Source organism: Notothenia rossii (assembly GCF_949606895.1).
Source record: "Notothenia rossii genome assembly, chromosome: 10".
Classification (NCBI taxonomy): Eukaryota; Metazoa; Chordata; class Actinopteri; order Perciformes; family Nototheniidae; genus Notothenia; species Notothenia rossii.
The window spans coordinates 21,727,793-21,753,075 of record NC_136908.1 but is presented as its reverse complement, the minus strand read 5'-3'; the positions used below and the strand labels follow the sequence as shown (position 1 = coordinate 21,753,075).

The 25,283-nt window shown below is 40.8% G+C and overlaps 2 protein-coding genes across 3 annotated transcripts; both read left to right on the top strand.

The window, feature by feature from the left end:
• The first annotated feature begins 4,115 nt into the window (after positions 1–4,115).
• On the top strand, positions 4,116–13,666 carry LOC307021051 (glyceraldehyde-3-phosphate dehydrogenase-like). Its single transcript, XM_079652811.1, has 12 exons — positions 4,116–4,225; positions 4,542–4,590; positions 9,144–9,243; positions 9,615–9,724; positions 9,823–9,913; positions 10,348–10,463; positions 10,673–10,754; positions 11,370–11,521; positions 12,185–12,263; positions 12,566–12,649; positions 13,100–13,197; positions 13,294–13,666. Exons 2-12 carry the CDS (start codon positions 4,568–4,570, stop codon positions 13,361–13,363), a joined length of 1,005 nt encoding a protein of 334 aa, XP_079508937.1. The 5' UTR covers positions 4,116–4,225; positions 4,542–4,567; the 3' UTR covers positions 13,364–13,666.
• A 1,327-nt stretch (positions 13,667–14,993) lies between these two features.
• LOC307021596 (non-homologous end joining factor IFFO1-like) lies at positions 14,994–25,202 on the top strand. Of its 2 annotated transcripts, none has more exons than XM_079653816.1 (6): positions 14,994–16,574; positions 23,342–23,402; positions 23,742–23,837; positions 24,050–24,190; positions 24,261–24,445; positions 24,744–25,202. In XM_079653816.1, exons 1-6 carry the CDS (start codon positions 15,592–15,594, stop codon positions 24,874–24,876), a joined length of 1,599 nt encoding a protein of 532 aa, XP_079509942.1. In that variant the 5' UTR covers positions 14,994–15,591; the 3' UTR covers positions 24,877–25,202. The 2 variants fall into 2 exon arrangements, with proteins under 2 accessions (XP_079509942.1, XP_079509941.1); XM_079653815.1 differs by having other exon boundaries at positions 24,258–24,445; positions 24,744–25,199.
• The last annotated feature ends 81 nt before the right edge of the window (positions 25,203–25,283 follow it).

The following is a 25,283-nucleotide window of genomic DNA, read 5'->3' as shown; positions in this document are numbered from 1 at the left end:
TCTTAAAGACACGAGACAGCCACACAAAACAAGAACATCCCATGAAAAATCATAAAGTACAGCTAAATCTGCATTATATAAAGTAAATGTCCTTTTATAAAGGTCAAAATACTCAGTACCAACTTAACATGTACCCAAAAGAATCAGTATTTGGTCAGCATCACTCAAGGTATGTATATATTTGCGGAGACAGAGGAGAAACAATTATATCTTAAAATGAAATGTAAATGTCAGTAAAATCATTCAGAGTTGAGATATCTCAAAGAAAATATAACGTGATCGTTTTCAGGAGACATACCATATCTTCTGCCAAGACACAGTGCTCACACAATGTTTGGAGAGGTGCAGTCCAACATAAAAATGAATGATATGATTGAGAATAAGTGTGATGCTCTCTCAAAACCAAATGGAATCTTCTTAACCAGGTGTTTATATTGTGTAGTCCAAGAATACATGTGAGCTTATGAATGTATCAAATACAAATTAAAAGGATACTGGGGGAAATAAGGTGCCTTACAATCATAAATATAAATCTGCTTCTTCAATGTATCTTTTCATATCAATAGACAAATGCTGACAATGTAGGCATTATTGCTCAAAAAATAGCTAAACAGTCTGAATAAAGAGGCAGTACGTTATAGTTTTCCAACACTACAATTATTGAGTTAGGAAAAGTCATGACATTTGTTCAGTTTTGTGTGCAAGTCCTGGAATACCAGACAATATTACACTCTCTACGAAAAGTAGGGCAGCACAGTTTCACATAAAATAAGTTCAAACACGAGAGGTGTTCATCACAATTTGCAGTGAAAAATCGAATGGAGAGCAACAGTAAAAAAAAAAGGTGTATGAGAGTAGGAAATGCGGGTCTCCATGGTGGAAGAGCTTTGACTTCACCCGAGAGAATCATGAACATGTTAGAGCCAGAAAACAACCTGTTCACACAATCTGAGCGGCAGAAACAAACATATCAGACAGGAGAGGCCGAGACCTGAATTACTAACCAGCTGTGTAACCACTGGGGTTGTCATAGCAACCAGGTTTAGAGACCGCATGGCGGTTGTGGATCATGGGAGCTAGAACTTGTATAAACTGCAGGTGTGCTGAAAATAAACGCACATTTACTTTAACTTGTGTATTGTTATTCAAACATTCAAACTAACCTTAAGGCACATCTTGTTTTACAGACGGTCTCGCCCCTGACAATGTTAACCTTTGACCCCGACCTGCGATGCCTGGCTTAGCGTGTCGTCCTGCCAAATGTCACACCCCCTGACATATTGATGCCATATGAAGAGAGCTCAGGCTCAGTGCATGAGAAGGTTGGATGTAATATTTATAGGCTGACCTTTACTTCACCCTGCGGCGACTAGTCTTAAAGAACTGCATGTTCATCTGCCCAGAGCATTGTGGGAACTCAACATTTCTCAGGTTTGAATCCCACATATGACTCATGTTGCCCATTGTCGCAAGTGTAAGGGTCACTCTTGGACTCAAATTGGATTAAGAGGTAAATTAGACTTTTGTTTGATTATTTTCTCAAAACAAATAGTGTATACATAGTGCTCTGTTGTTGTCAATAAACTATTAAAAAACACAACAATGAGCCACACTGTTCCACTTGGAAATATTACCCAAAACACATAAACACATGCTTATTCAAACTCAATTCCAAATTCCAAAAATATAGGGACAAGATGTTGTAGGGTTTGAAAATAAAAAATGTGTAAATAAAATGTTATATTCATTTTCAGTAAAAGCCACTAAGTTTGTAGATGAGAGCCACAGACAAGAAGTCACAAAATAGTGAGGGACAGACTACGACACTGATTGCTTTTGTGTTTTTATGGAAAATTGCTGACTGTCAGAGAATAACAACAGCTAGTTCATATCATACTTTTAAATTGACCAACCATGCCCTTGTACATCTGTACCTGAGCAAATGCCAATTAAAAGTCTTGAATGTTTATTATGTTTTTTGCCACAAAAGGCGTGGCATCGTGAAACAGCTTCAAAATAGCATAATAAGCACTTTATGTAAAGAACACAATCACAGCTATACTAAAATCCAATCCTAACACAGGAGACACTTTTAACCGTAACCAGTAGACTGGGTTGGTAATCCCTGAGGAAAAGGACTGGAGAGATGACTTGCACCGACTTGAAGGGCCAAGAGGTAATGAGAGTGCACATGTTTCATGATGAACAATGGATGTGTTTTTTCTGCATACGGCTGGGATTGATAAGCAAAGGCTATTTGTCATATTGCCATTGACACTCTTCCAATCTATACTTGTCAGTTGGGCCCGGTCATGTTGCTTAATTAATAAACTGCCCTGCCTACACCATAAATAACAGATGAGACAGATGTTGCTACATTGTGTTCCAACAGCACATCGACAGAGTATAATGGATGTGAATTTTGATCTGTGAGAATCTAGGCCTGCAGTCTGATTATCCAAGAATAGACTTAGATAGTCTCTGTGCAGGATACACAGGAGAGTTCAGAAATCAGGCTATCAATCAACAGACACATCACAACATTTGTCCTTGTCTCTTTTTGGTTTGGTTGAATAAAAATGAATGACATCCTTGTTTACGGAGTGTTAGGTTTTGCATGGATTTGGCGATTTATGAGGCTAAACGTGGATGTCTTATAAATGATGTTGTAATACAGTATTCAACCAAATAGCAATGTTAGCATCGACCTCTGGAAATGTTTTGATCTTAACTTGTTTATCAGGATTAAAAAAGAGTGACAGTATACACTTTCTCATATAAATGTTTTATGTTGATTGTTATTCTTTTCTGCTACTTCAGGACTTTTTGATACATGACCAAACATGAATATGCTGATTATGATTTAATCCATTTTATTGCAAAAACGTGCAGCTGCAGGGGAGTGCAGTGTTTGCTCTAAGTGCTCCTTGATTACAACACTCAGAGCCTGAGCTTCATGGAAAGATCACCCAGCAGGCCTCCAGCTATCACAGAAACACAAGAAACACACGGCAGAAAGTGATAAATTATATTCAAAACTACTTTATATCACTCGTACTTTCAAAGATAAGTAGGTCATTCATGACTTTTAATACCAATGCTATCTGCTTATCAGAATTCTTTATTGATTTCCTAATGATTACTTTTTTTGTTCTTTGTGGGGACTTACAAATTAGTTTTTGCAATGCGCAACTATAACAACAACTTAAATAAACAAATAACAAAAACAATTTGAAACGAGTTCTCAGCTGAAACAGATTTTTGCTTCCCAATTCCAGAGATGAGTCTAATGCTTTGAGTAGGCCTACTAAATAAAATGTACTGCTAGGGACTAAATAATATCCACCCCTAGTTATGTTGTGAAGCTTTAGTAAATTATACAGGTGTAAATAGGACTGTTGGCAGAGAAAGCTACATGACATAATGGGATAAAACCATAAGGCAGCTTGACATTTCCTATCCACCTCCCCAGTGTGCATGCCGTGGTTCACGTAGCAGTGGCTCCACAGCATCACATGACCATTGGTGTCAAACACTGAACATGAGACAGGTGGGGGGGGGGTGCTTGAGTGGTCTGGTTTTGGACTGAGTGCCAGTACAAAGATTAGATACAGTGGAAGCATCAAACAGACTTCAAACTAATGAATGCTCAAGTGCCAATAGCTTCTATTTCTTAATCAATGGGACTACATTAAATCGGGTTCTTGCATGTACATTGATGACGCTAAAGCGATGTAAAATATTATTACTATGAAATACGTTTATTTTGTAGGTTAGTTAGTTGGGTTAGTCTTTTTTGACATATGTACCTGTTGCATTGTTTTTTATATTACACAATGACCTGAAATCAACCCCTAGGTACTGTGTGGTAGGCCGTTGTCGCTGAGCAACTGTGCATCTCCTCCGCTGGAACTATTTTTATTTTCGGAGGTTTGATTTTTATGAAAATAGGCCGTTATAAAACATCCAGTCGAAATAAAAGTGGTTTTACCGGAGTTCAAATGGGTTTGGTACTGTTGTATCACTCATAGACGGCGCATTAACCTCTGTAAACTTCTTGTCTCGTGGTTTAAATAAATTATTTGGCAGGCAGCTGCACGGGACCTTGAAATTGTGAGGGGGCGTGCCCGGCCGCGCCGCGGAGATAAATTCGGGGGACACCTCGGCTCGTCCCCCGCTCTCTCTCCCCCCTGAGGACTGACAGACTGAGGTGCCTTCACAAACGGTACATTTACCTCTTCTCGTTTCCAGTTTGAATTAAGTTGTCAACACTTTTGAATTATGAGAGTTAAGCTGTAATTTTGATGTGACACACTGTAAAAAAACGGACATTTCTGGGACCTCATTTTATAATTGCTGTCATTTGGTCTTCTAACTCGTCTGCATGTCGCTTCTATAACTTTTAAAAAGCTTAAAAGTTCGAAGTATTTGTCAATTAGTGCAATACGTTTTCTGAATTACTTTGTGCAGTTTTGCATGATGCCCAGTTTTGTGTTGCTTTTGAAGAAAAATGCATTAAATGTGTCTTATTTACCTTTCAGTGACGACTAAGACCATATCAGACAAAATGGTGAAGATTGGAATCAATGGGTGAGTTAGTGTTTTTAGATTTGAGTCGCTATCATCATTTGCAAAACATTATCTCATTATTTGTCACCGTCTCCACTGGCATGCATTAGTCTCCAGAAAACAAGAACAATCACTGAGTGCAGTATAATTTGTATGGCTCTGGAAAACCTAAAATGGGATGGTAAATAAGCAGATCTGTAAGGAGGAGTATTTGCAAACAAATAAGGTGGCTTTTATTAATAAATGTGCATGAAATAGGACAAGAATGCAGATTAGTAATAGGAAAATAACTTTCATAAATGTAACTTGATAAGGGGCAATGACCTTTTAGGCTGCAGGTTATGGTCTCCTGCAAAAAAAACCTCTCCGGTTTATTGGACATTATTAATTAACAGGCTTGTTATTTTTCTTAGCTGCGTTTCTATTCAGAGCAGTGTGATAAGAGGGCAAGTGACAACCCTTAATTTCCTAAATCACTCATATAATAAGCATCCAGTTGCTGGCAGTATAAAGGTCTTCCATCCTCAGGACCCCGACACTGTTTCTGAGACCCTCGAATTATGATCTGTGCTGAGAGATTGTATTTTAATTAAAAGAGCATAATAGAGTCAGTTGAAAAGAGGATTAAATCATATACAATTATTTTTCTCTAAAAGATTAAGTAATTTATTATTTGGGCATCTTATAAAGAACATGTCAATTAATGACATCACGTACAATATATACATGACATGCCAAACAACAGCGCAGTATTATAACTTTAGAAACTTATATTATATTAAATGTAATAAATGAACAAAATTACATAAATGCAAAATAAACATAAAGTCCCTCTTGATGCTGAATTGTCCTTGAGCAAGACACTGAAGTCCCTTTGGATAATATTCTTAAATAAATAAATGTATCATAAAATAAACTTTTCAATACATTTTATTTTCGGACAATCTCCTCCAACACATTTCTTAAAAGTGATGTTATTCGCCCTTTATGTGAGACTCCTTCTCTGACTGGTCAGAACTCTGGACAGGACCCGTCTATTCTCTGGTTATTTATAGTCGGGGTGGTGTTGTGTTGTCACGGTTGTCGTCCCCTCTTCTTCCACACCCCCCGTCAGACCCCTCCGATCCCCCCTCTGTCTGTGCTGCTGCCCTCCTCAGCTGTCACATTCCTTTTTATTCTCCACTCGTCTATTTTTAACCCTCCAACCTTTCCGCTGAAGTTCAGGGATCATCCGGCCGGAGGTTTATAGGCGCTGCTCAAACTTTGAGATCTCCAGTTAAACATTGCCTCCTCCTCCTCCTCCTCCTCCTCCTCCTCCTCCTCCTCTGTGAAACAGCTGCTGTGGAGCTGCAGGAGATTTAGCTCCTTGATTCTGGCCATCTCTGAGCCTCAGAAACTGAAGATGGGCTCCGGTCCATTTTGGCCTTGTGGCTGCATGGTGGCTTCCAAAACTAACCGAGGGAAGCTCTAGTGTCCGCTGGCCCTTTCCCCTCATGTCCATTCTTACTGTGAAGGAAGGCAGACATGTAAATTAATCTCCTGGGATTTACTCCCTTGAATAGACATTTAATCTGGCTGTTAGAAGTACTCCTGCTGCTGCCCTTGAGCAAGGAAGCACTATAGTTGAACCCATGGCCCTGCACTGTGGCGTTCCACTGCTACTAAATAGTTATTATGGTTCAAAAACAGAGGAAACTATTTTTTTAAGTCCAGTTTAAAGCAGTTATATTGTGTATTGTCATTAAATTACCAGATATTTCCGACTTTTGGAAATACACTGATTAGACTGTGAGAGTGCAAACTTCTCCTTAGATAAATCATCAAACCGAAGAAAAACAGTCGCTTCAGTTTTAAGTTAAATGCATGTTTTTCTTTAATCGGCAATCCCCTTTTTTCACCTTTCTCCAGATAACTCACAGCCTTACTATGGTATTTAGTAGAACTCAAGAACAATTAGTTTTCCTGACAAGGAGAAGATAAAGTCAATGATAACATATTATAGTAAGCATACAATAATCCAAGATTATTTGGATAAAAAAGGTCCATTAAAGATTGCAAATATCCAGAATTGATTCCAAAAATGAAAATAGAATTGTAATAATACTCCCACCATCAGTGACAACCTTGTTACTGGAAAAAATTTTAACTCCCCGGTGCACCTCTCTAGTTCAGATAGAGACTGTTATTTTGGAGTATGTGATTGTCTGAGTCTTAGAGTTAAGTTTCAATCTGTCGCATGATTACTTACAGTAATGTGACTCCTGAGTGCTGGAGCCATGTGACCTTACATAACAGGGCTCAGTCTGAACATGTGAAGCAGAGACTGTGTACCACACTGTGGAGGCACTTGTTATCCCCACTGCCCCCTGTGAGTGCCATTGAGCAAGGCTCTAACCCCCCTTACTACTTCCCCCTACTATCAGCTTGATTATTATACATAGACACTTGCTGCAACACCAAATAGTCTCGTATGCTGTTATTGGGACACATTGGACTGCAGCTAGCGATGATTACAGTAATCGGATAAAGAAAAATACTTAAACAAAGCCTATGACTTTTAATAATCAGGTTATTATAAGTTGATTGACGAATAGTTATGGCCCTATAACGACACAATGAGTTCTGGAACCTTCAGACAGATGTGCACGTAGTGGAGTTGCAGGGCGTTTGCTAGAATTTCCTAATCAGCCAATAAAGAATCTAGCTTTTTTTTTTTTAAATGTAATGCAGTTATAAATTAGTTATTTGCTTACATTTGCATAATGTTAAGTGAGGTTTGTTCCACCTGGAAGGTTTTTTCAGTAACGAAAATAAATGTAACTAAAGGAAAGTGCCGCAGCCTCGCCCCTTTGCTCTTATGAAGGTCAAACCGTATGTTAATATCAGATTTCCATCATGTAGTTTAACGCACAAACAACTATTACCAGCTGAACTTTACTGTTTGTGTGGCAACTCTGCTCTCTGGACGTAAATTCACTTGTATTCATTTATTAGCATTACACTTAGGGAAAAAGCACAGGTTGAGCTTGGTCAGTCAGACAGTAGAATCAAAACCAAATGGCAGCATCTCCATACTAAGTGGCCATTGATAGCCAGATGGAGGTTGTATACATGCTTTTTTGTATTAAAGGTCCCATGACAGCGAGACACCGGTGTCTCGCTGTCTCGCAGACCCCACGCAGCAACCAGGAAACGACACCAGTAACCCAGCTCAAACTATCCGCTCCTCGAGCCTCAAAGGGCGGAGCAGCGACCCCCCGCAACATCCCGCCAACATGGCACCCAGACCCCACGCAGCACTCTCATCTGTTTGACATTACTGGTGTCATTTTCTGGTTGCTAACAAACGCCATTGTAAAACATAATCACTGGTGTTCCGCTGTAACGGTGGTGGACTCATCAGAACAGAGTGGGAGAGCTGACCAATCAGAGCACAGTGGGCTCACAGGGAGGGGGGGGCAGGAGCTCCAACAAGCCGTGTAGGACAGAGAGTGAATACACATACTATACAGAGATGCTGTATGAGAAACCAATGTGAGTTTGGAAAATTGAACAATGTAAATCTATTCTAGTTGACCTCAACAATGGAATTATGATCACTAAAAAATGGCCATGACATGGGCCCTTTACATTAGGATTGTGTCATGTCTTCCTTTTTACATCCCTTAAACATCACCTGCCTTCAGGCACTACATTGCGTTACTCAGGCTATCACATGTTCCCTTAAGCCACAGTGCACTTGGACAGTTCTCCTGCAGTGCATTTCTATTTAACTGCTAATATGTGACCTTTAAAAGTCATTCAGTGTATGGGAGTTAACATCGCCCTTCTCCACACATCCTCCTCCTCCTCCTCTCTCCTCCAGCGAGATGAAAGGAAGAAATTCCTCCTCTCACGCTCTTTTAGATGATCACTCATTATGAGAGCCACGCTGTTATCTCTTTCTTCCAGTGAAGTGGTTAATATGAAACTGTGTCCTAACATCCTCTGCTCTCTGGTTTCAGTCCCCTCGCTGTTTGACATGCTGTGACGGCAGCCATGTTAGGCGTAAACAGGCTTTCATTTGCCAGTGCCAACCATTGTTATCTTCAGTCAAGGTTGGCAGGCCTTGTATGGCCCTGCTGTCCTCCACTGTCACTCTTAAGTTAGTCTTTCAGTGCCACCTTCTGGTTGGTCAGAGGCAATTTGGTATGAGACCTATGGAGCAGTCTTGCACAAAAGCTGCTCTAAATAAAAACAAAACATAAAAGAGGTTTCGAAATTATTCGATTTGGACGCGTCAAGATTGGCCTGAGGGATTTTAACTATTTTAAGAAAACTATAATAACATTAAAAAATAATAATAAATATAGTAAAATAAAATATAGCAGTATTTACATTATAATAGAATGTAATAAAATATGTGCAGTAATAAAATATGTGCATTCCCTTAAGAGATTTTTGTGATATATAATCTTGTTTTATTTATCCATTCTTCATGACCTACTGTCTGTCTTTGAATGACCTTACAGTCAAATAAAAGGGTTTTCCTCTTGCTGCCATTTTGATAAGTTTTCCCTTCTCTACCTCTTTAGATTTGGACGTATCGGGCGTCTGGTGACCCGCGCCGCCGCCACTGGAGGCAAGGTGGAGGTCGTGGCCATCAACGACCCTTTCATCGATCTGGAGTACATGGTGAGAAGACCGCCTGTACTCCATTTTCCTCCTGACAGTTTGTCATGATCATTTTTGTATTTCTCAAATCCTTCCAAAGTCCACTCAGGGTCAAATATAGTTTCGGGGACCGAGTTTAGTCAGAAATTCATATTTGGGTAATAAGAGGTTACAAAATAATGGGCTTTTAAAGCATTAAGAAAAGACAGAGGGCTAGTACAAAGGTTTGAAAGCCTACCTGTGGAGAAGCTACATGTTACAACTACACTTCAGACCCTGCTTTTAAAAAAAAAGTGATATATATATATTTTTTAAATACTGTTGGTCTTTTCCTGTTAGAATCAGGTGTTCATAGCTTTGGTTTGAAATGTTCCTCTTCTATCTGCCTGCAGGTCTACATGTTCAAGTACGACTCCACCCACGGAGTGTGGAAGCACGGAGAGGTGAAGGCAGACGGCGGCAAGCTGGTCATCGGCAACATGAGCATCATGGTCTTCCACGAGTACGCACACTGTTAGATTTACATTTCTTTCAGCGTTCTCCCTATGAGTGTGTGACCAGCACAGTCTAACCTCTCCAATGGGTGATCTATTTACACAGGAGGGACCCCGCCAACATCAAGTGGAGCGATGCTGGGGCTGACTATGTTGTGGAGTCCACCGGTGTGTTCACCACCATCGAAAAAGCATCTGTAAGTTTACCATCTGCCTCCCACTTATTTCACTGGGAGACGGTTATAAGGACAGGAAGTTACAGCGAGAATGTTTTAAATAGTTGAGAATGGACAAAAAAATGATACAAATGTATTTTCATCTGTTTGTATATCAATGAAGTAACAAACATTATGCTGTTTTGGCCTGCAACGCCAGTTTTATATATATATTTTTTTTTCCAGTCTCTTCTTGTATTTCAATAGTGTAAACTGTAGAAGGTGACACCAGAAAAAGCAGCATACACTTCATTTACAGTCAAATGTTTCATTCTATAGCATGCAGGGAATTACAAATGACTGTTTTATAGCAATTATGATAACTTTTTAAGCTACATCATTTCTAGTCTTAATTCAAATGAAATAAATGTTATAACATTTTTCCTTTGACCTCTGACCTCTTTTGTGTTCCTTAGGCTCACCTAGCCGGCGGTGCTAAGAGGGTGGTGATCTCCGCTCCCAGTGCCGACGCTCCCATGTTCGTCATGGGCGTCAACCACGAGAAGTACGATAACTCCATGAAGGTTGTCAGGTGAGTCTCCACCTTTCTTACACATTATCCTAGTTCTAATCACAGCTTTAATTTATATTTCTGACCTCAAATTATGACTTTAAATGCCCTGCCAATGAGAAACAAAAGTCAAACCAAGCTCATCTCCTAAAATAAGCTCTGAGTGTATGTGCAGTAATACCTTAACTTTGTGTCGTTGGTTAAATGTAGTCTCCTTCTTGTTTCCATAGCAACGCCTCCTGCACAACCAACTGCCTGGCTCCCGTCGCCAAGGTCATCAACGATAACTTTGGCATCGTTGAGGGTCTCATGGTAAACAGCTCAGACATTCTAATTGAATACAATCTGTTATTGATGAACACTTAAGGATGAATGGAAAATAGTTTGAAAATTACATTTGAAGATATCTGGTCACAGTTTGAACTAAGTATTTAAAACATAAAACTGACTGTTTTTGTAATGACTTTATGTATTCCTTTTTTTAAATGATTTTCTAATTGTATAGCCCTTACTTAGAAATGCTCATTTCCAAGTAAGGGCTATACAATTATAAAACAAAGTTCTCGTAGCGCAAAGTGATGTTCTGTGATAGGATTACTTGGTGTAAGCTGCAGTCAAAAAGCCAAGGAAAACACAACATGTTTTGCATTTAAAAAGCTGAAACTAGCAAACGTTTTCAATCGTTTTTTTTTTTTAATTAAAATCATACATCATCACAGTAGTTTATTAACCAATATTTTTCTGGAAAATTGTATTTCCTAGAAGAGCCAAAATGTTTAGACTAGCTTCTTTCCACAGCTAAAACTCACTAACTTGAGGATTTCCGAGATCACTTTTAAGAGTATCGGTAAAATGAAATGCTCTGTTGTTGTTTAATAGTTTGTAGCTAGGAACTTAAAAATGCTTCCCTCTGCTCCCTCTCCTCAGAGCACAGTCCACGCCATCACGGCCACACAGAAAACCGTAGACGGCCCCTCCGGTAAACTGTGGAGGGACGGGCGCGGCGCCTCTCAGAACATCATCCCCGCCTCCACCGGGGCCGCCAAGGCCGTGGGCAAGGTCATCCCCGACCTCAACGGGTACGAGCAACTTTTAAATCATTTTATATAGGGTTGTGACCAGGGTTATCACTGTTAACTGAAACTAAATAATGAAGACATCCTTGAAGAAAAACTACAAATAAACTGATGCTCCCAAACTCCCTTGCTAAGTGAATCTAAGCTACGAAGAAATTGAAACATCCAAACTAAAATAATTGAAAATAGAGAACAATTAAAACTTTGGTTGTGACTTTAGGAAACAGCCGTCAACCAGGAGGACATTTAATGTATGTATGTATGTATGTATGTATGTATGTATGTATGTATGTATGTATGTATGTATGTATGTATGTATGTATGTATGTATGTATGTATGTATGTATGTATGTATGTATGTATGTATGTATGTATGTGAGCTACACGATGATCCCATTGATAAAAAGTGGCAGGTCCCCTCACTCTAGAAATATTTCATAAAAGTAGGCAGCACATGCAAAAACGGTTTGCATTGAGGCTGATCATATACTGTATGGGACGGACCAGAATTAAGTGTTGACATTTTCTAGCTGAGTTCAACTTTTGACCTTCCTTTGGAGGAGATCATCAAGGAGACATCACCAAGGGGAATAAAGCAATAATACACAATAATCTGTTTTGATGTTTTTACTTTGTGTCTGATTGTTGACAGTCCTGTTTTTACAGCAAAATCACCGGTATGGCTTTCCGTGTCCCCACCCCCAACGTCTCCGTCGTTGATCTGACTGTCCGTCTGGAGAAGCCTGTAAGTATCTTTTAACTTTTATTAAATATAAAGGTTTAACCAAGTGGCTGCTTAACTTTGGAACCAATATACAGATGAAAACATTAGTTTTCAGCTATTAACTAGATCCCACATCTTTATTTTTGACTGTACATTTGGGGTCGGAGAGGAAGAAAACTTGAGCTCAACCATCCACTGAATTTCCAGACATTTTTATTCATAACACTCTGTAGCATTGAGGCATAATTATGTTACTTAGACTTGCACCTATATAAAGCTTTAAAACCTTTAGTTTAAATTAATAAAAATATCTCGCCCTTCAGGCCAAGTACGACGACATCAAGAAGGTGATGAAGGCCGCTGCTGAGGGACCCATGAAGGGAATTCTGGGATACACAGAGGACCAGGTACGGATACATGTCTACATTGACGTCTTTGGGTTCAAGAAAAGCGCTATAGAAATAAAATGTATTATTATTATTACATATTCTCTTACTATGTTTAATTATAGACATGTCTGAACATAACAAGTCTAATGCAATTTGTATGGGTGTGTGTATAGCAATACAAAATCCACTAGATGTCAGCATACAGTATCTATTCCGCTACGATATGGCCTCAACTTAATTAAGAACTCATAAGGTATATTTAAAGTAAAAAGACTATTTATAATCCATAAAGCCAGACCTGCAGATATCTGTAATGACTTATTCATCCCTATGTTGCTGCACGGCCTGCCTTGTGTCACTTTTATCCAGGACCAGAAATGACATACTGATGAGTTTATGTCCGACACAAATCTGTATTTACTTTCCCCCTGCAGGTATAAACATTTGTGTTCATCTCTTTCTGCTCAGGTTGTGTCCACAGACTTCAACGGCGACACTCGTTCCTCCATCTTTGATGCTGGCGCCGGCATTGCACTGAATGAGCACTTTGTTAAGCTGGTTTCATGGTGAGTTAAAACACACCAAAAATAGGACATGATTCTCCATTCATAAATATTCTATAATATATGCAACTTCAATCTCTGCTCACTGTTTGTCTGCAGGTACGACAATGAGTTTGCATACAGCAGCCGTGTGTGTGACCTGGTCCTGCACATGTTCTCCAAGGAGTAAAGTCCTGTCAGGAGTCACGACTCATAGTTTCCTTCCCATGATTCCCTCATGCTTCACCTATGCAGTACCTGGATGTTGTGTCACCTGCCCAAGGAGCAAACATCTTCCTCAACAAACGTCTAGATGATAATATAAATAATAATATTCATAGATTTTTATATGATAAACTCGCCTCTGCTCTGTCCAGCAGTGAAGTCTGCACTAAGCAGTGTTTGTAGAGAGGATTTTCCATCACTGAACTGTATTGTACTGAATGGTCTTGTTGCACTTGACACAATAATAAAGTCCTCAGTTTGTGGAAGAGTTTTTTGTAGAGTGGATCTCTCTCTCTAGACATATGTTTATTTGTAATTATTGTAATAAATAAAAATCAGTGGGCTATTTTAAAATTCCCATCCAGGACCCTAAAGCTGTTAATCTAGTGCCCAGACAAATGACTTTGAGTTTGGTGCAGAATACAAAATTAATAATTTCTGGGATGGCAGCAAAAATCTAGTCAGGAAGGCAGAAGGAGAGTTAGGAGAAAGACATACAGGAAGTGTAGTTTTCTGGGGCGACAATTGATAATGACAGTCTCACCCCTCCTCAAACTATGAGGGTGGTTTACACGTCATTTTAAATTCATACATTTGTATTGCAACAAATAGATTTGTATCTGGAAATGTCTATAGTCCTATATGTTGTATAAAGGGTAGCCTAGTGTAAAATTAAATAAAAAAAATATTTTGACATGTTAAATCAAAGATTTAAATGTCCAATTTCCTGGGTTTACAAAAAAGTTAATTGCTTTCCTTTCATTGCCTGTAGTCGATTTTAGCCAAACTTAATTTAAAGAAGTAGCTGTTAAAAACAATTTTAATCCAGGATTTTACAGCTTTTTAGTTGGAGCTGTTGATACCAGCCCAGGCAAGTGCCATTGAGTTTATTTCAGAATATCTAATTAGTATTAGGGATAAATATAATCAGCTGGCCACTGGCAACGATGCAAAGAGGCGGAGGAGTGGAGGGTTACTGGGTAAAAAGGGAAACAGGGAGGAACACCTCCAATGTCTGACAACTGAAATAACTTATTGTCACAAAAGCCCAGAAAGTTAATGAGTCAGAACCATTTTCATATTTCTTTTGATAACCTTTTTCCAAATGTATTGGCTGTTAAATGTAAAAAGGATACATTTCATTGTTGCAATATAGTGAATAAGAAATTCAGAATGCTAGCTTAAGTTTACTTATTGTAATGCAAAGTGTTTTGTAGTAACTAAACATGTATTAAGAAGGATGGGTGATTTGTGTGAGAAGGTTAATTGGTTATCAATCAAGCTAAAATCCTGTAAACATTATTCATTTGTGCTACATAATGCTTCCTTGATGGGAGGAGTTAGCAAATCGTTTATTCAGCTGCAACCACTGTTAAGTCTGGGAAAGATCATGGATATTTCTCTTTAACATTTTTATTTTAAAACACTTTCTTTTATGTAACGTTACCATCCATTGACCATATCCAGGAAGTTTGAAATCCCCCTGGGCTGCTTTACCAAAGGTGAACCTCTACTTTAGTCACTACGGTATCTGAGCCAGACTGCACACTGATCACTGCTCCTCTTCCACAGTCAGTCCGGTAAGTGAACGCATCATTCAGTCACTTGTGTTTATCGCTGAGCTCTGCTGCACCGCTGCTACACTCTCCTCGGACTCATTCACCTCATTATCTGGTGCCAACGTTAATGCTTCCTCCTCGATCTGGCAGGTGCGTGCATTTTGGTTGTGGCTTCAATATATCTCCTTAGCGCTTTATTCTAGGGGCTTAGAATAAACAGTTTGTGATAGTGCGCGTCGCCACTGAGATCTCTCGACTAGAATTTAGTCCTGCGTAAAAGTAAACTCAGTCATCTTATTTTGCTGCAGCAACCAGCGGTGTGTCTGCGAGTTTAGAGGCTTCTATTTGTACTTTATAATAACATTTATACTTCACAGCTCATCGCGATAGGTTTACTATAATATCCTATTGGGGGGTTGTTATTTTCCTGCAATTTTAGACCCGTAAAGAATCATTTTTAACCCCCGTCATCTGACTTTAGGCCACAGCTCCTCTGCGTAAAGGTGAGCATCTGGTGTGACCAGTAAGGGGGGCAAAAACAAGGCAGCTGGGCCTCACTCCGGTTCGGGACTATAATCAGTTTATAGACAAAACAATTTGAACTGTTGAAGATCGACTGCAGAAGTCTGGGTTCATGCCGGATTTCGAGCACTTCAGATTTTCCTATTCGAGCATGAATCTGGCCCTGGGGGAAAGCGGCTTCCTGGCCCCGCAGCAGCACCACCACCAGATGCCGGGCCAGAACGACTCCGCAATGATGGAGCCGGGCTACTTCCTGGGGGACCACGGAGGCTTCGGGCCTGATGGGTTGTCCGGGCTGGACCTGGGCTCCTTGCCGCCGTCGGGCCTCACCTACCTGCACCTGAGCAACCCCTTGCACCGCGGACCCCCCGCGGCCACCGCGCTGCGCAACGACCTGGGCTCCAACATCAGCGTCCTGAAGACCCTGAACCTGCGCTTCCGCTGCTTCCTGGCCAAAGTGCACGAGCTGGAGCGCAGGAACAAGGTGCTGGAGAAGCAGCTGCAGCAGGCTCTGGAGGATAACGGTGGGGGGGATGGACACCAGAAGCCGCAGACTAAAAACATGGGGGTCCAGACTGGATTTATCGGGCCTATCCAAGCCAGACCGGGACTCATCTCGCTCCACAATGCCAACAACTCGGCCTACCTGCCCGGCGGCCTCCTCTCCCCCACCCTGAACCCCCCTTCTCTCTTTGACAACAAACACCTGCTGGGGAATAACCTGAACCCGAGCTCACTGTCCATGGATTCAAACTCCAACCTCACCACTTCCGGCTTCTCCATCAGCCCGGCCCTGAGCCCAATGGACCCTTCCAAAACCTTCACCAACATCAACGAGAAGTACACCTCTCACTCCGGGACGAACACCAACTTCATCACCGCGCCGCCCCCCCGCTTCCTCCCCGGGACGCTCTGGTCCTTCAACCACAGCCGCCGGTTTGGCTCCGGGAGGGAGTCCTGCGCCACGGGCCCCGGGGCCCCCTGGACGCAGCCGGACGGGGTTGGGGTCCAGATCGACACCATCACACCGGAGATCAGGGCCCTGAACAACGTGCTGGCCAAGGTGAAGAGGGAGAGAGACGAGTACAAGAGAAGGTAAGGGTTGTTTTTAACCTTAAAGTGTATCACTGTACAATTTTAACATGACTGGATTGTTTGACTCATAGAATATAATGCAGACATTTTAGCATTCAAGTGTCTGATTTCTGATGCATAGTGTAAACTTTAAGTGACTTTGAGTTTGTTGGTATGGCTTATTTTTGTGGATACTTTATTGATCCCAAATTGGGAAATGTTTTCGTTGCAGCAGCATAAAAATGCAAACATTTCCCAAATTGGGATCAATAAAGTACATCTTACCTTAAATCAAGGCATTGCACATAAGTAGAAATTAAAAGAAATAAACTATTATAAAATGTGAACATCTCAAAATAGGAAAAAAAACAGCATTCAAAAGTAGAAAATATACAAGTTGGCTGTGAAGATTATAACACACAAATATGAACACCTGACTAACACTTTAATTAGTTTGCCTTGATATTCAGGGAAATAATAAGTTGATATTACAATAACAGTGTGATCTTATTGTCATGATCTAACTCAGAGAGATGCTATGGAAATATTGGTCATTTCCTTTATGGGGGTAATTGTGAACAACCCCACACAAGGGAATTCAAAAAGCTGTATAGCTTACTACATTTTCTTTTTTTGATACTATCATCTTCATCCTTTCTTTATGCAGGGATACCTTATTTAAGATTTTCAGTTGCATCTCATCTTGGTTGGTCATCAGCTCTCACCATCATATTTATACTCTTATTTTTCACATGTGTTTCAAGAACTTATTTGTCTTGCTTCATGTTGTATAGATGTTCAAAATGTAAAGTCTGTCACTGGCAGTGTATTTTATTAGAGCTGATTTCCCACCTTACTGCAAAGGTTTAGCTCCTGCTCCACCATTTATTTTGAGGTTTTTATCCACCAACGGCTCTGAAAAGCTGAAATATAATGGACTGATGTGAATGTGTCACCCCACAAGGATTTTGCCAAACAGTTTATGCTGAGGTAGCAATCACTTCCTCTGCTTGTATTGAGTCATCGACAGCAGTGCTGCAAAATGTAAGGCAAGGTTTACATGATTTGTACATTACGTTTATTTCACAGATGATTTTGCCCAAAGCAACCTAATAAGTGCATCCTAGGCATCTCAAAGCAAGGGCATTTATTATTGCATGCATGTGACATTGATTTGTTCTACTGTAAACAGTTCCTCACTTTTAATGGGCATCTTTGTACTTTAAGGTCTATAAGGAATAGTGGTATTATATATACAGTATTATTGAACCCATATACTTTGTCGCATCTGTTTTACTAGACATAGGTTTGACAGAAAGAACAAAAAAAACAAAGAACAAAATCTTAGTGTGTGCCGAGCATGATGTTATGAATTATTCATAAAGTATCTTATCAATACAAGGCAACTGTTTTAATTTGAAGTGTTTAGGTCTATGACATATAAACCTATGTTTGGTCTGAGAGGGGTTTTGCTCAGCATGCAGTTTCTGTTTTGTTCGCACTGACCTGTTTCACACTTTAACACACTCTGCTGCTTTATGCTAAAAAGCACTGACCTCAGTGCTTTTGCTTCAGTCTGCTGAGGCAGGACGCCACTGCAGGACAAACCTTCAGTCACATCGATTTCAGAACGAGCAACAGCAACACTCTGACCTGGGTGTTGTGCTTTTAAAGGGATCTGGAGATAGAAAAGGTTCACAGTTCCTTCAATTTGGCAGCATTTCACAGAGTAGGATGCTTTTATAATCTTTACCAAACAAAATGAGTTGTAAGCACAAAACAGATCATATAAATAATGCCTTTGAAACAATCACTTTTTATTCCTAAACATTTGCACCTGCTGAAGAGCCGATGAGGGCTTGAAAATAGGCATGTCATTTATTTTTTTATAAAGTTAGACATACTTTAAGGTTACATTGTATGAGTCATTAGGAACGCAGATGTGCACGTCGCTGTAGTTTGTATTTCACATCATGAGGTCATCATAGAGTTGTGATTTTAGGACTTCCAGGTTTCCATTCCACGTGAACAGCTTATGTTAAATGATTAAAGTTGGTCTAATTCAAGTTGGATAATACAAAGATACCCCGCTTAACTCATCAGTAAAAAAAAGATGATCCACTGTATTTTCAAATAATGTGTCTTTTGAAAAAAACCTGGAAATGCAAGATAAAAGTCAACTATAAGTCATTGACACAACCAGTCAGAGAGGTTCATTTTGCTGCATGCTCAATTATAGATAAGTTTACCTCATATAGAAACCTAATTAAGAATCTTTCAACAGTTTTGATTTGTTGACTCTCGGATTCTGAAATAAAAGATAAACCTAAGATATTCTTAAAATATCCAGGAGCCTTTTGTGTTAATATGTAGGCTGGAGCCATGTCATTTTTAGAACAACAGAAGACATGAGTCCATTATTACACCCCTACGGAGCCCTGGAGGGTTCATATAGAGAACGAATAAATACAACGAGGCCACGTTTTATTAATTTGTGCGCACAAGATGTAATTTGTGCGCACAAGATGTAATTCGTGGCCTCAATTTCAATAAAACGAGGCCGAACTTTATTAATTTGTGCGCACGATACTACGAGAACCGGCACAAGTTTTTCGTGCGCACAAGATACTTTCTCGTTCGCACGAAAAAGTTACCGATGCGCCAAGTAGGAAGTGGAGCGCACCGGAGACAACCGTTTAATTGCTGACTGTTATATTTTTGTGGGGAAATGGCAGTGCATACATTATTTGAGATATATTTCAAACTCGGACTTCATTTTAGGGACATTTCAGCCAGAGGTGTAGAGCTATTTGTTTAAGCACCGGATTCGCAAAACAGGAGAGTCTATGAACCAGTCTGCCTTGATCTATGAATTCATGTCCGTGACTCTCACAGTATCTGCTATCTGCGCGCAGAGAGCTGTGTCTTTTACGCAGCGCCTTCACTGTGTTTACCTTCATTAGAACAGCTGAATAGAGGTCGAGGCTGCTACGTTTGAAGGTCCTTACACACCGAGCCGATTTTCGGCGTCGATAGATGTCGATAGATGTCGGGCCGTCGATGAGCGCCGTGTCGTCCTACTCAGATTGGTGTTTACTGCACCGTTGTGTCTTTTCGGCCGTGCAGACACCTTCCGCTGCCGATTCGACATGTTGAATCAGTAGGCTGTCAGCCAAAGGCCGTCGGCCACAGAAATCACTCTGATTGGCTGTTCAGCTAGCGAATCAGTGTATGAGAAGCGAAACGGAAGTGAGGGACCTAAAGAAACTATTAAGGGCAAATCTGAGATTTCATTTAACTCCTGCTCTCGGGAAAGCCCCATGAGCTTCTCGTTGTAGAGTGGAAATGGAACGCACACGCTATTTGTTGTTTGTTTATACCACGCAGTCTGTTCTTCTTTTCTCGGGTATCACGCAGTCTCTCTTCCGGTTGTTGCCTCTTTTGAATGACGAATACACACTACCGCCGCCTGCTGGTAAGGAGAGTTATTGCCACTCACGCATGCACAGTTCGTAAGTGCAACTTGGCCGTCGGCTGAAGTCTTTGCGGTGTGTTCCAGTGCGACACATTGCCAAGACGCTGGAGACGTGAGGCGACGTGAGGCGACGTGAGCCGACGTTCCTTCGGGACGTGTTCTTTGGTATTCTTTGGTGTCAGTTTGATGTGTAAGGAGCTTTAGCCACACACACACACACACACACACAACTCTAACTGCCCGATTATTCCCCCTATTACTCATTTTATGAAGGAAATGTCCGGTCACCAGGGTGCATGAGGTGTAAATAACCCAATTTGTGTTCTGTGAAACTGAAAAGGATATGACATTGTTTTTGTTGCAGTTGCATATGTCTTAAATGTAATTTAGGTTAACTTCCTGTTTTATTTAGATGCTTTTATTTTGAAGATGAGTTTACGCTGTTGACAGGATATGTATATTCCCAAGTGAAAGAAATTCGTTTAATCTTAATCTCGATGTAGGCTAGTGCTAAATGCTGTCGGAGTGCACCGGAATGAACGCCACTCTCATAATATCTTCTGAAAACAAATGCGCACGAATTAATAAAACGTGGCCTCGTTTTATTTATTTATTTTTCTCTTTGAACCCTCCAGGGCTCCGTACACCCCAGACAATTTGACAAAAAACGAAATGGCCTTCTCTAAACTGCTAGGAATAAAATACTAAATCAGATAAAGGGCCTTATATATTTCTGTATGTAACTTGTCAAATGTAAACTAATTTGACCTAAAGCACTGGAACTTACTCATAAGTATATCCCCTGGTTATTAATCATAGAATATAAACTATGATTTCTAAAAACACCAATTTGACAAAACTAATATCAGAACTGATTTACTTAACACGACCTCCCTGCCCTTGATTGAAGTCAGAGCTGTGTTTCTAAGGACTTCTGAGAACCAGCAGCTTCCTCCATATCACAACTTTATTATCATCAATCCATTAAAGTGAAAAAAAGAGTGTCTTAATTCAGCTCTGAGTGTTTTGCTGCCTGTGTGTCTGAAGGGAGGAACTGTCTGTCCTGATCGTCCTCACACTGCAGGTTCCCCTCTTCCTCTCCTTTCTTTCCTGCTCTTCTTCTTCCTCTTGTCTTTCTCCATCTCCTCTTCTTCTTCCCCTCTTCCTCTCAGCTGGGTTTCTCTGCTACCTGCAATGCAGCACTAGCCTGTGAACGCCAACAGTGATGTCACCCAGTCTGCCTCCTCTCCTCTCTGTTTTATCTCTTACCCTCTGCCTCCCTCTAAGTGTTCTCTCTCTCTGTCTCTCCCTCTCTGCGGCCTTGTTCTGTTTGCTACTGTCCCTGTTGACTCCTCCTCCTCCATCTCCCTCACCCTTCTGCCTGCACGCACCTTGTGTCACCCCCTCCCCCCCTCTCCTCCTCTCTGTCCCATGTGAGCCTCTGCAGCGTCAGCCCAGCACTGACATCATCATCACGCTATCATCCACATCCCCAAACCCCACGACCCTAAGGTTTTATTTTTGTCTTTGATTCAATTCAGTCCAATGAGGCTTGTTTATTCCAATACACTTCTACATGGAAAAAATAAATCCATATGTGATTCAAAACACCATGCATTAGCCTACAGGAGGTAGAGGTTGAATTTACGTCATGCTCTTCATGACACACTATTTGCTGACATCACAGCTCAAGTGTGCAGTGCAGCAGCCCGGTCTCCTTATGACAGGGGAACATCTCAGATAAAACACACAATGGGTAGTGACAATAATGTAAATGTCTTTATTTTTTGGAAGGGCTTTTTGCTAAATTTTTCTTCTTGCGTCGTTTTACAGCATGAGTTTTAGATAAGCCGGCTTCTGTGTGCCCAGTCTAACAGAATGACAGCCTGCAGACTCACTGCAGAGCCACGTGTTTGGGCTGACAAACAGGAGAGAGCAATACAAAATATCAGCTCTCTCACTGTAACACAATCTGCGCATCACATCTGTGTCTGAGTCCCTCTCTGAATAAACCAGATTTGATGCTATCCTCCTCATATCCAACACAAGTCTCTCTCAGCATGCAGCCTCCCTGTGACTTGTAGTTGAACAAAAACATTGGAAATCATCTCAGTTGACATGGAGACAATCTGATCTGAGGTCATCCCCCAGAGAGATGATGTCATCATTTCATAGAAGCCAGAAGAGCAGAGATGATTTGTTGACAGCATATAAGACAATGGACCAATTTATCTTGGAGAGACACACATTCGATACTGACCTCTACATAGTGGATTGGATGCCAATCATAACATGCAGGTTTACATTAACTGCTGTTTATTTGTGAATGTCCTTATACATTTAGTATCTTTTTTGGTCTCAGTGACAGTCATCATGTCACATCTACTTTCTACTACTTTTTAGTGCCACAATAATATCTGGCAAATCTCTGAGGTGTAGAGATATTAAACATGGGACAAAGAAGGCTCTGGTGTTGGATCGGTATAATCAGAGACCTTGAGTTTTAGAAACGAGAATCAATTTTACAATAAGATTCAGTCTCTCTGGACCTGGAGTTCATTAGCTGAGAAATATGATGATATGAATGTCTTCAAAGTCTAAGAGTTGTACTTTACTCAGGACAAAAGAGCACCCCCTCAGTCGTCCAATGGCCCTTTGTTGTGCTACACTGCTAATGCGGTGTCTTTGTCTCCTGTGTTATGTTGTTTCGCTTTTATAGATGTACATTGTCCTGAGATCACATTTCATCAGAGGGACAATCAATCAGGAATAATAAGTATTGCATTTCAGAACGCCCGTAGTCCTGCAGTGTAAGGTCGGCCTCGGCCTCGTCACTCTTTGTTATTTCTGTCTTCTCTCCTCAGGGTTACAGCTTGCTCTTCTTACTGTTCGTGCTCTACATGCACACCGCATGGTTTCCTTTATGTAACACCTGCTGAGTAATACTCTCGCTGGTAAGAGGCGCGTTCATGCTGTAGGTCAGTCAGGAGGTAACATGGAGCGTTTGCCTGAAAGCTGCAGAGAGGAAGACCAGGAAGCTTCACAGGCTAAATGTTCCCCCATCTCAGCTGACCTGATGATAAGCCAGGAATATTCCACATTAAACTGTTATCTGCTGAGATTCAAATGATCTATTACAATCAAATCATTGTTGGATCTCCTATTGGTTTAGAGGTCAGCTGAAAAATAAAAAAGATACCAAGATAACAAACAGGAACAAATAGGGAAAAAGTACCAACAGTGGGTGGTCATCTTATTCTTTTGTTTTGCTACTTCTTTTGTTTTTGCATATATTGTGTATGTTTGTTTGTAGATGGGAAGAGGAGTACACAGCCAGGATGGACATGCAGGAGAAAGTGGCTGAACTGGAGGAGGTAAGGGGACTTGTGTTGAAAACCTTACTCTATATATTCAATTTTATAAATTAAATGATCAAAGCAGTCTGAGCTGCACCTTCAGTTATCATCTTACTCAAATATTCAGGATGTGTGTGTGTGTGTGTGTGTGTGTGTGTGTGTGTGTGTGTGTGTGTGTGTGTGTGTGTGTGTGTGTGTGTGTGTGTGTGTGTGTGTGTGTGTGTGTGTGTGTGTGTGTGTGTGTGTGTGTGTGTGTGTGTGTGTGTGTGTGTGTGTGTGTGTGTGTGTGTGTGTGTGTGTGTGTGTGTGTGTGTGTGTGTGTGTGTGTGTGTGTGTGTGTGTGTGTGGTGTTTGCAGGACCTGCAGGAGAGCGAGGTGTGTCAGGATGAGCTGGCGATGAGGGTGAAGCAGCTGAAGGCCGAACTGGTTCTCTTCAAAGGACTCGTCAGCAACGTAAGTCTGCTGCCAGCTGTGGTTAGCATCATTTTTCAAATGTTTAAAACTGACTATCGGATTCAGAAATGTAGAAGAATTTGGATTCCATAAAGTATATATGTTTTCCCTTTTGATCAATTTATTTGTTATGCCTCAATCCAATGGCCTACTGTTTCAAGTTGTCAGAAATGTACACAAATGGAAGAAGTAATCCGTTCTCTCTCTATCAGAACCTGTCAGATCTGGACAGTAAGATCCAGGAGAAAGCCATGAAGGTGGACATGGACATCTGCCGCCGCATCGACATCACCGCCCGTCTGTGTGACGTCGCCCAGCAGAGGAACTGTGAGGACATGATCCAGATGTTCCAGGTATGTTAGAGCTGGTAAAAGGCCTGAAACAAGTCCTCCACCTTCAAACCAACACGCGTCTTTTCAGCAGGTGGCCACGCCCCCCTCCACTCTGAGTGGCCGGTCCAGGAAACCAAGCGGCCAGTCGGCAAAGGGCGGAGACGGAGACGAACTGAGCATGTCCGAGAGCGAGGGAGGCGGGGCTAAAGACGAAGAGTCCTGCAGCACGTCGGCCAATCAGATCAATGAGCAGATGCAGAGGATGCTGAATCAGCTGTAGGTTTTTTTGCTTATAATTCACACACATAATTTTAAACCATTTTGATTACATACTGTGTGTGTGTGTGTGTGTGTGTGTGTGTGTGTGTGTGTGTGTGTGTGTGTGTGTGTGTGTGTGTGTGTGTGTGTGTGTGTGTGTGTGTGTGTGTGTGTGTGTGTGTGTGTGTGTGTGTGTGTGTGTGTGTGTGTGTGTGTGTGTGTGTGTGTGTGTGTGTGTGTGTGTGTGTGTGTGTGTGTGTGTGTGTGTGTGTGTGTGTGTGTGTGTGTGTGTGTGTGTGTGTGTGTGTGTGTGCAGGAGGGAGTGTGAGTTTGACGATGACTGTGACAGTCTGGCCTGGGAGGAAACAGAGGAAACCCTTCTGCTCTGGGAGGATTTCCCTGGATACCCACTGGGAGTGGAAACACAGGGAGAGGTGCGTGCATACTAATCCTGACAGGCACAAATAGAGTTCAGTTCAGTATTATTCTGAAATAACTCAAAATAAGATCAGACAAAAACACCAGGCAAAACAAATTCTATCTGATTAACATATTGGGCTTCTACAAAAAGAATGTAAAACAGGTAACATAGTTTTCTGTTTTTACTGTGTTTAGTCACAGAAGCACTTAATTGTTTTACTTTCAAATCATATTGACCCTTATTGAAGCCAACATGAGTGTTATAAGTTAAACCTCTGTCATAAAGTAAATAAAGTACAAGAATAGACTATTTAAATAGAGAATTCATTGTTACCCTCAAGTATTTCATCTTCAATTATTCAAAACCACAAATAGTAATATATAGACTTTTTGCACAACTTTTTATTTTGTATTTTTGTATTTTACTATATATGTT